The sequence below is a fragment of the Xiphophorus maculatus genome, chromosome 15 (assembly GCF_002775205.1).
Source record: "Xiphophorus maculatus strain JP 163 A chromosome 15, X_maculatus-5.0-male, whole genome shotgun sequence".
In the NCBI taxonomy this organism is placed as follows: Eukaryota; Metazoa; Chordata; class Actinopteri; order Cyprinodontiformes; family Poeciliidae; genus Xiphophorus; species Xiphophorus maculatus.
The window spans coordinates 16706291-16717522 of record NC_036457.1 but is presented as its reverse complement, the minus strand read 5'-3'; the positions used below and the strand labels follow the sequence as shown (position 1 = coordinate 16717522).

Genomic DNA, 11232 nt, shown 5'->3' with positions numbered 1-11232 from the left:
TTTGCAGAGTTTAATTAGAGTTGTGTGGCTCATTAGAGTGCAATGTGGTTCCCGCGGATGATTCAACACTCTGCCTTTTTTGCCAAACAGATATGACTGGTATTTGTTGTTGTTTTTGCCTGTCCACAACTGGTCTGTCTCAGGGCTTCAAAGCCAGCAAGGGAGTGAATAGAATGCGGAGGCTGAACGAGAAAAATAAAATCAGTTCCTGTTTCAGGCAGAAAGACCATTTGTGATATAATAAATTAAAGCTCTCCCAGATTAGCAGGACTCACTTTCTTCATCTCTTTCATTTGAAATGCAAATAGTCGAGTGTTACGTAAAACCCTGCTGAGAATCCTGTTTCCAGAACATCAGCAGGCACAATTTTATATGCTGTAAAATGTTCTCACTGAGATATGAAGCTCGTTACGAAATGATTCTCGCTCCTTACATTTGGTCACATCTGGACACATTACAACCATAAAATACATTGTATGTTGTTAGGATGATAGATCACCGTAAAATTGTGAAATGGATATAATAAAAAAATGGTTGTTTTTTTGACCTTTATTTCCTTTTTAATCTGAAATATGTTGTGTTTTTGTATTCGGAACCTTTGAATACAAAAAGGTGCTTTTGTACCAGAACCATTTTTAAATAGGAACATGTTTAGATGTAAAGTGCGCCGTTGTATGTTCTGGTCGTAGTTGTAGCGTAAAGTGACATTTCATAGCTATCCATCGTGTGAGATCCCGATAAAAAAAAAAAAAAAAAAAAGAAAGGAAAGTTTGTGTTAACAAGATAATAAAATATGAACAACTTTAAGCGATGTCAACGTTTTTGCAAGGTACTGTATGCAGACACATCTGCAGTTCCCCGGTGGTACCACATGATCCAGAAATAACATTATAGAGTGGGCAGTGAACCACTGACCAATAGTCAAAACACACCCTCAGGGGATGTGCATGGCCTCTGGTCCAAACACTACACCATCTCCCACCTGCCTGTCAGATGGGAGATGATGTTCATTTAGACAGAGGAAATGAAAGCAGAGACAAAGAGCTGACAGTGTGGAAGGTAAACAGCAGAGATGGAGATGATGTGTTATCTGTGTTTGCAGAGGAAATACAATGACATTTCGAGCGCTGATGCTGCTGCTTTAGGTTTTTTTAGCAGCTGTCTGTATGTGGAGATGAGGATGTGTGATAATAAATATATCCTCAGGCCGTATTTAATTTCCTTTCCAAGGGGAAACGGAGGAGCACCCTGTTATGCTGTTCTGTTTCAGCACCATGACTTATTTGAAGGAAAATGAAAAAATGGCGCATCACTTTAACACTTTAATCAATCAGTAGTTCACTTTTTTTTTTTTTAAAGTGTTGACAGAGGCTGTCACATCTGCTCCATGTGGAACAGAAACATTATCAAGCTGTCATTTCTTCAAAAATAAACACTGTGATGGTTTCTGGACATTTTAACTTAAACGCAATAAGGACACCATTCACGATTTTACTCAGAACGACATCAACAGCAATTTACAATCAATCAAAGGTGTTATAATTGTAATATACTGCATATGTATACACAACAATCAATGCTCAATGAAAAGTGAAACCACATGAATTATTTCAAATTAAAATGTTTTTTTTATTATTATTTTAAAACCATGATTTTTAAAATTTTTTTTTAAAGTTTAAACTCTTGTCATTTGCTCAGTCCCCTCGCTCTGTGGCATGCCGTCCCCTGACTCAGGTTCGTTCGGTGGGCAAAAGGGGATGTAGCGGACCCAGGACTGCTTTTGAAGGCACGTAGTTATCCCAAACGGGAGACTGTAAACCTCTTCTGACGCCAAGTCGTTACTGGAGTCTTCGGGATGTCCTGCGTTCCAGGTGAGAATGCCACGTTCACGCTTGGTCCCTGAATGAGGTGAAATATATGCTTATGCAGAGTGGCTTACAGTTTTACGTTGATGATTTCAGTAGCACTAAAAGTATACGATGTGCGGTGGGAATGAATTCTAGTCAAGCAATCTTAATCAGAATATTGAAAAAAAAAAAAATAAATAATATATATATATATATATATATATATATATATACACCCCAAACTTCAAATCTCAGTGTGTTTTATGTGAATGTGTGTGATACATTAACACAAAGCAGCATGCAGTTGTAAAGATGAAGAAAAGTCATAATTGGGTTTAATTTCTTTCTTTCTTTTTATTTTTTGCTAAAGAAAATTTGAAATGTGTGGCATGCCCCTAAACACCCCTAAATGAAATCCATCACAAGTAAGTGCCTTCAGAAGGAACTGAATTAGTAGATATGGAGGAGTTGCACAAATAGAATATCTATTTGGTGGAAAACAAACACTTCTCTAGTTATCCCCAAAGTAAAACACGGTGGTGGGAGCATAATGCGCTGGAAGTTTTTTTTTTTTCTTTCTTTTTTTAGCAGAAGCTCAAAAGATGATCAGATATGATGATCAGATGGATGAAGGGAAATGGTTCACCTATCAATCGGACAATAATCCTCAACTATAGTTAATTAGTTAGATCAAGGCATATTTATGTGTTAGAATGACCAAGACAAAGGTCAAGATCATAATACTTGAATGTGCTGATGCCCTCCATACCTTTTTGAGCCGTTTTGGAAGGAACGGTGGAAAAAAATAAGTTTCCATGTATAAAACCGATAGAGTCATATCCCAATAGACTTATCGCAAAAAAAAAAAAAAAAAATTAAAAATTGGGGCTGCTAAATATTTGCCAATGGGCACTGAATGTCCCACTTTTCAGATTTTTTGATTTTTGTAAAAAAAACTTATTTCTATCTCTTTTTTCTTTCATTGTTTCATTTCTGTATTATGCAGTACTTTGTGTTGATTCATTACATAAAACCCTTAAAAAATACAAAGAGATTTGTAGTAATGTGAGAATATGTGGGGGAAAAAACCATTATTACGCTAAGCAATAGCAATGAGGCAACCTACGCTTTCTCCATTAGAGCTTTGCTCTCTCATTGTGATTGAATGTATCAGTGCTGAAAATCAAAGAAAGAAAGAAAGTCATTGTAACTCAGCAACAGCTCTCCACCTCAGCTTACCAGGAATCGTGTTATCTAAGAAGCAGCCGAGGAACCCTCCTACAAACATATGGGTGGTGAACAATACATGCAGAACTTGGTCCACCTCTTTGACACCTGAGTCATACGCACAGAAGACATGACAGTGAAATAACAGCTTGCTTTTGGGAAAAACCTGCTCACTGTTTCCCTGCTGAAAGCAGAAACAGCGAGCCGCATCGTAATCCAAGGTTAAAGCAGCAGCGCATGAACAGTACCTGTCTCTAGAACGCCGGGATTCTTCATGATCCAGTTTGGGATGACAAGTGCCGAAAACATCGAGAACCCAAACACAAAGATATTCCGAGAAGAATTCATGTCTGTAAACTGTCCAAAACGAAGGATTACCAAAAAAAGAAAAAAACCCCGCCACGATTGGAGAAATTTGTCAGCAACAAAAAAAAAAAAAAAATATATATATATATATATATATATATATATATATATATATATATATATATATATATATATATATATATATATATATATATATATATATGTGTATATACAGACTTGTCTATTCACCTGCAAATTGGAAATCCCAGCAGCACATATGACACCAAACATGATCAGAAACATCCCTCCGATGACAGGAGTGGGAATGGTGGTGAAGATGGCTCCAATTTTGCCCACCACTCCCATCAGAATCATGAGAAATCCACTCAGGAGAATCACAGTCCGACTACCCACCTGCCATCAGGGGATTATTTTAAAACTACTTTGCAAAAGCACCCAATCAGCGTTTTTTTTTTTGGTTTGTTTTTTTTGCACTTACCCTGGTGATACCGAGAGCCGCCACGTTCTCGCTGAAAGACGTGGTGCCGTTGCCCGTCCCGAAGGCCCCCGCCAGTAAAGAGCCGATCCCTTCCACGCCGATGCCCCTGCTGATGGCGTGCTTCGGCGGAGGAGGGGCCCCTGACAACCTGGCGCAGGCATGGTAGTCGCCCACAGACTCTGCCATGGAGCAGATTATTCCAGCCAGGATCCCAACCACAGCTGCCAGGTTCACAGTTGGAACCCCCCACCTGCCTGAACGACAAGTCAAACTGCTGATCACTGAATTGGTCTTTTAAATCAATCGACCGATCAAACTGTGTGGGGTTTTTTTGTTAGTAAACCTACGCACCGGGGTATGGCAGTGTGAACCAAGAAGCCTTGCTCACCACATTTCCCTTCACATCAGTGCGGGCCAGGTAGCCGTAGTGAGCAGAACCAGACGGCAGGACATCAAATATGGTGAGGAGATAACAGACAAGCCACGAGATGGCGATGCCCAGCAGAATCTAATTGACATCCAAAATTAGTATGGATAAGAGCTCAGATGTCGACATTTTAGCTTCAAACGACACGCAAACCACAGCAGAAGACATCATACGGGCATGGTTTGGAAGATGTAAAACTTTGAGGTTTTCCTTTTCTTGGTTTTGCAGCACGAGGGAACGGGAATCGGTATGAGACGGAGGTACTGAGAGAACACAATGATCAACCCCGTCGTCCTGTGAGTACGACAAAGGAACAGAGTAACATTCAAACTAAAAACCAGTCCCGAGACAAGCAGATGCTGCTCTAAGTAGCAAACACACATCTTGAAGAGAGATGTCATATTCTGTTTTTAAAATCCGAGCTCTTGAATTAAAACTGGAGCTTATCGGCGTCCTTTGCGAGGAGCTACTTACAAAGCAGAAATGCCCCAGTGGCTGCCAGCTTTTACTCCAGCCGAGTCAAACAGAGCCAGGCCTATCAGAGACACAGTGGGGGCAATGGTTAGGGGGCCAATGAAGCGCATGAGGAACCCGATGAGGCCAGAGAAACCAACAAGAATCTGGAGGACAGAGGCCACCATGATAGAGCCCTGCAGCTGTGGACAGAAACACAAGAACCAGAAGCATGAGCGCTGATGTTTCACTCTTAATAATGGCCACGACTTGTTATAGTTCCCCAGAACCGGCAACATATTCAGTGCCACGAAAGAGTACTCGTCTTTCTTGCTTTGTTTTCACATTTTGTCAGTTTAAACCCACAAAAGTAATCATATTTCATTTAGACTGATGTGACAGACCGACACAGAGCAGCACATCATTATGAAGGTGGAGGAAAAGAATGATTTTTAAATAGCTTTGCAGTGCAATTCTGAAAAGTGTGGTGTGCACATGCATTTAATCCCCTGCTAGTAAATAAAATCCACCTGCAACGGAGTTGGTTGCATCAAAATATGTTACTGAGAGAATCTGTGACTAGACTTGGAAATACTGTATTCTAAATGCATAAATTGCCAGCTAAGCAGGCGGCGTTTCTGTGTTAGAGAATGAAATTGTTGGCGTTGGCTCACTGTTCTCATGCGGCCCTGCCACTCTTCGATAAAAGCAGGGGAGGAGGTGTTGACCAAACTGGCATTCTGCGTCCAAGCCGGGCACTTCCACTCTGGCATCGATAACACGGCCATGGCTGGAGTCACCAAGGCAAACGTGCCTCCCTGCAGGATGGGAAGTCTCCAAGTTTGACGAAGAAAACAAAAACAAATGAAAAGCAATGCAGCCTGCAGTAAAAGTCAAATAGGTCACAACACTACAAAAGAACAAGGTGTCATTTCCAACTTAAATCATTTCCAACTTATGGATTTTATTTTTTTAGGAAAATTTGCATTTAGTTTATTAAAAAGTGGGTCAGCACACTGTTGTCCTGCTTAGCATGGACCTTTAACTATCTTTGGCATAAACTCATTCTATTGCAAACTTACAGGCTTACGCCATCTGGACAAAAACAGATGCAGATGAGCTGCAATTTAACTACAAAATGTTCGAACACTTTGGACCTTTTCCCTCCCAAACCAGGAGTTCTCACCTGACACCAAAGGTGACCTGCAGAACGGTGCAGAGGCCCGAAACAAAGAATATGGTGTTGATCAGAAGCCCCTGGGTCAGGGTGTCATGCTGCAGACACAGACCCTCGGAGAGGATGAGGGGGATGGAAATGATCCCACCAAATGCTGTCAGGTAGTGCTGTGGAGGAGATAAACATGCCCTTTTACAAACGTGACACGCAAACAGAGCCAAACATCGAGTTGGTTTTCAATAAATATCAAGGCTAGCTTTCCACTGTCTACGTTTTTCATTTTTCCTCCAAGCGTATTTTAGCTTGACACACCTGCTGCCCTCCGTCCTTTTCCCGTCATGCATTCATCTCGCCTAGCAACCACGTAACGAACCTCCCTAGCCTAAATACATTCAGTTCATGAGAAATCACTCTGCTACTGTTTTCTGAGCCTCTGTCCAAGTAGCCTGTTGACATTTATGCTTCTTCTTTATTCAAATCTGTAATTATTATGGATCTTCCCGTCTTTATCTTCACAATTTGTTCCGCCAAAGCCAGCAAACACCAGCTTGCGGTTTGTTATGAGCGTCGCCTAACCACATCCAACCACTTTGGTTACCAGGTATTTTCTAAATTGCTGTTCCTCAAAAATAAAAGTATAGAAAGGAATAGCATGCATGAGTCAATGTTTTCATCTTTGCTTTAAATCCCTGAGTAGATTGCATTGAATTGATGAATAGCTGAACTGACCTGGAGCTCATCGCTGACTGAAAACGAGACTATTTTCCAGTAAATAGTTCACTCCACAAGAAGAAGGTTAGTAGCTGATTTACCTTAATTTTCATTAACTGCTATTGTAAACTGCCAACCAGAGTTAATAGCTAAACTACGCTGTTTTGGGGGGGGGGGGTTTACACACTTTGTTATAACATGAGTGGGAAGAATTTGGTTGTGGCATCAACCAGCACCATATGGGATCTGTTTGTCCCGAGAGAATTTTCTAATGCGATTCAAGTTCAGGGTTTGCTGCATAAAACAGTTTTCTTTGTCAGCATCCCCTGCCCTTTACTGCTGTCCTAAATTGTCTTAAACCTTGAAATTGAACCCTCATAATCAATCTTCCACTGGACATCAGACTGTTGATACGTTTTAGGGATTTAATTAAATTGATTCCGATAGAAAAAAAAAACCATCTCATGTTCCAGTTTAGTTAGACAGTATATAGTGTGTAGCTTAAAAGTGGACTTGTTATTTAATTTACTTAATCAATGATGAGGAGACACTAGCAAGTATTAGGGGTAAATTCCTTTCCACCTCTTTGTGAACTGTTACACATCCCAAGTGTTTGTTGTAGAAATAATTAATTTGACCTATTTAAGTTATAACTGATCAGATTTTTTTATATATATATATATACAGTGAGATTGGTTGTCTATGGTGCCCCACCTGAACAGCCAAGAAAATGCAAAGGTACCAAGGAGGGACATCAGTCACACAGTAGGTTGGTTTGTTTCTGTCCTCCTCTGCCACACAGTTGCTCCAGCTGGGGTTATCCACCTTTGTCTCAAGCTGATCATGGATTTGCTCCTGCAACTGTAGTGCAACATCCCCAAAACAAAAACAAAACAAAGCAAGCAAGCAGAATAAATTGTGAAGACTAAGAAATGACAATGAATCACTTTTAACCAAGTCAAACGATTACTCACCTGTCGACTCTGCACTAAATCTACATTACTGTCGATTTTTTATTATTATTTTTTAACACAAACAAGCGTCAAAGCTTACTTGGAGACTCGTACATATACACACGTTTACGGATATCTGCCCTAAATTTGTCACGACAGCACGTTACGTTTCCATGACCTGACAAAAACGGGCAAATCCTGCAGATGTACGTTCCCGTTATTATGCGCGACCGAATTCAGTGATGCCTCTTTCAATAAGTTTAAAGGAGTGAATAAGTTGTTTTTAAAGTTGAAAAAAAAAAACTTTAAAAAGTAGACTATTTGACTCAATAAATCCTTGTAGATTCTGAACATAGAGCATAATACATTTCTGAAGCTTTTGCATCACTAAAGTTTCCTTGAAGAGGTAAATATAACATCTATGGAGATATAAATCTTCATCTTTGTAAAGATATGCTCACAAACACATATGAAAAACTACATACATACATGTGAACAAAACCTCTTGGGTTTTACGTGAAGTAGTAATTGTACTCACATCAAATGCCAGGTTGTCATGTCCTTTGCTTTTCTTCACTGAATCCATTGCAATCGTACCATTAAGCCAAAAACTGTTGGAGGACGTAGTCAATAAAGTGATTCTGTGAAAAGAGAGTGTCCCTTCTGTTCTACACCATTCCCCAGGTGTTAATTAGCGTGCTCGCATCCCAGGAAAAACACACACTGACCACAGATCCTCAAAAATCATTAACAGATCCACCTCAGCTACATGATCTCAGAGGGACAAACCGGTGCAAGTCTCTCACCTTCCTTATCTCCTACCAATTCACAGGGAGGGACGGCGTTCCCATTCCAAACACAGCATGAAACACCGAGGTATGTAACGTAAAAGCAAGTTTAAACGTGGAACCATCTGAAAATAAATGTTAAATCTAAGCATTCGACTTCAAACCTCAAAAACTGCGGGATTTGTTTTGCTTTTCTGCAAAGAGATAACGTAAAACACCTGTGGTAACCTTTGACAGCATGAGGTTTATACGCTTGTGAGTCAACGGGGGGCGGGGGAGGATTTTGATATCACCGAGAGCTGTAAAGTTGTTTTTTAACTGGAACTTATGTTGGAATGATCCCAGGTTATGTTTTTTTTTTATCTTGGAGCTAAACTGTTACTCATTTTACAACCCTGTCAAATTCGCAAGACAGATTCTTGAGTCTGTTTTATGACCGCTGATAAGTTGTTAGAGGAAAATGAGGCACAGCTACAACACAGATTAGTTTTAATCACATTCGGATCTGATTAAAACTAATCAGATACGGTGAGCCCAAACATCACCCTGAAGCCACCGTCCCCATGGTAACACATTGTGGTGGCAGCATCATGCTGAAAACAAAAAATCAATAAGACAACAGTTCAATTCTTTTTAGTTTTAATTGCTGTAAAAGGTGATTTTATAACATATACATTCTGGGGAGCTGAACATGAATTCCTTTGAGTAACCTCAGATTGATCAGACCTGCTTCTATGGATGCAACATAAAAATGTAAAACCTTCCAAAACAGGCAGAACACTTTTCTTTGTAGGACATTGCGTGTTTAAATCGCAGATCTATGCTCTCGGCAACTTCCTGTGGGCACTTGGGTAAACTTCAGGTCAAAAATCCGACGCCTGGATGTTTTCTGAAGCATATTTCAGTGCAGTCCACGGGGGAGTCGTGCACACTCACCTTTTCTCCCTGATCTGAGTTAACAACAGTGGAAGACAGAATACCACGGGCTAAGAGCAGGTCAGAGTGACATGATTTATTCGGGCAGACGTGCAGCAACACACTTGTGACACCTACACTACTGAGTGCCTGGCAGCATTCTCTGCTCACATTAGCCCACCTATAGTTGTGTTTTTACTTACAAAATTCTTGTTGATCCTGCATGTTGAGAGTCATTAATATTCTAAGAGAAAGTCTTTGCAACACACTAAGCTCTAATGTCTCTCGCTGCACTGTAGCACATCATTAACTCTGGGCAACGTGTTTTTTTGTTTTTGTTTTAGACAATGTGGCCGCATCATTTCACAGCCAAACGGCAGCTTAGTTTGTCACGTTTAAGGTTTGTAGCAGTGTTCCAGTAAGAAGTGCTCTTTTTAAAGCAATTGTGTTCATTAAAACAAACTGCAGTGGGCCTGCTAATCTACTGTTTCCTGAACATTAAGAGTGGCAGTGTCTCCTGCTTGCGTGACAACAGAAAGTGCTTTTCTAATAACAAGGCGATTCTGCAGCACTTGGTGCTGCAGAGGTCTGTTAATCAGACCTCTGATTCAAGCCAGGTGTGTGGCAGAAGCTGAAGCATGCAGGGCATGGAGGCCTGAGGACCAGAATTGAGAAACTCTACCTTAACCTAAGCAATACCCAGACACACCTTTCCTTAAAGTACAGCTAATTTATAACTTTTCCTATGTTCTAAAGTCGGAAAATGTCACCGAAAGTCAAATAGTCAACTAAACACACAAAGGAGAGAAGCAACAGCTTCTCTCTAAAGGTAGAAAGGTAGGTGTAAATGTATGTAACTCTGGAAAGTATGCAAACCTCATTACATATGTTCAATTAACAAATAAAATTAATCAATTTAGGCCATTCTGTGAGTGCACTCGCCCACCACCAAGTATACTGAAGGTTAACAATGTAATTGTCACAAGAAAAAAAACAAAACATTCATTTTCAACTATTAGTCATCAGTTACACACTGAAGTGTTTTTTGTTGGCAAAGGACGCAAGGTCTGAACAGGTACAGATGGAAGTGTTACTCTGTTGTGTTACAATGAGATCCGGCAGACATAAAACTGGAGAAAACCCTGTAGGAGTCTCACCCGGCATATCGAACACGTCCTACGTTCTGGGGGTGTTTTCAAATGACTATAATCACACTGCAGCTCACCTGCAGAAGTCCTGGCCTAGAACAAAAGCAAAAATGAAGCAAGTACCTGGGAAGCATCAACCTATGCACCCCCAGGCAGAACACCTGTGGCTTTCCTGCTGAGGTATTCTGCACCGGCAGCACTTCTACTGCTGGATGAGTTCATTTTATTATTATTATTATTATTATTATTATTATTATTATTATTATTATTATTATTATTATTATTGTGTTTAGTAGTCCACTAAAATGTCCTAATAAAATCCACATGGTTGTGGGTGATACTTTGTCATTGCACTTTGATTACACAGAGAGAGACACGGTATTGATGATGCTATAATACTGTAATTTTGCACCTGGGGTTACATTTTTGAAGTGAGCAGACCTCGTCCTAGCATGTTTTTATTGATTTTTTTTTTTTTTCTCTCAGAAACCAACAGTAATCTGTCCCAGGTCACACATCTCAAACTGTGCTGAGCTCTCGTCATAATTACGATTGCAGAAAAAGCAGCGGTGCGCAGCACAAATCGCCATGCTTCAGCTTTATTGTGGTGTTTATGAGGATGCAGTCAGGTGTGGGCACAATTCAGAATGATGTGTGATTTTGTTCAAATGTGAATCATCAGCAGAGAGATTTATCACTGCCTTTGCATTGGTCCAAATTATTTGATCGCTCTCTTTCCTCTTCACTCAGGTAAGAATTCAAGTTAGTCACACATTGACAT

At 40.2% G+C, this 11232-nt stretch overlaps 1 protein-coding gene across 2 annotated transcripts; it reads right to left on the bottom strand.

Moving 5' to 3' along the window:
- Nucleotides 1-1471: 1471 nt before the first annotated feature.
- On the bottom strand, nt 1472-8611 carry LOC102228827 (solute carrier family 23 member 1-like). 2 transcript variants are annotated; one of them, XM_005805646.2, is made up of 12 exons: nt 8139-8611; nt 7362-7508; nt 5946-6103; nt 5434-5593; nt 4781-4962; nt 4480-4600; nt 4231-4387; nt 3880-4133; nt 3630-3794; nt 3323-3431; nt 3087-3182; nt 1472-1899 (listed from the first exon to the last, which is right to left on the bottom strand). In XM_005805646.2, exons 1-12 carry the CDS (start codon nt 8184-8186, stop codon nt 1676-1678), a joined length of 1821 nt encoding a protein of 606 aa, XP_005805703.1. In that variant the 5' UTR covers nt 8187-8611; the 3' UTR covers nt 1472-1675. The 2 variants fall into 2 exon arrangements, with proteins under 2 accessions (XP_005805703.1, XP_023203018.1); XM_023347250.1 differs by lacking the exons at nt 7362-7508; nt 8139-8611 and having other exon boundaries at nt 5434-5577; nt 5946-6029.
- Nucleotides 8612-11232: the final 2621 nt, after the last annotated feature.

What these genes read in the sequence shown, in the direction of transcription:
- LOC102228827 (XM_005805646.2), bottom strand. Translation starts at nt 8,186, where the DNA reads ATGGATTCAGTGAAGAAAAGCAAAGGACATGACAACCTGGCATTTGAT. An exon ending in GTTCACACTGCCATACCCCG is followed by an intron (nt 4,134 to 4,230) that starts GTGCGTAGGTTT and finishes CTTGTCGTTCAG; the next exon opens with GCAGGTGGGGGGTTCCAACT. An exon ending in CTTAGATAACACGATTCCTG is followed by an intron (nt 1,900 to 3,086) that starts GTAAGCTGAGGT and finishes CACCTCATTCAG; the next exon opens with GGACCAAGCGTGAACGTGGC.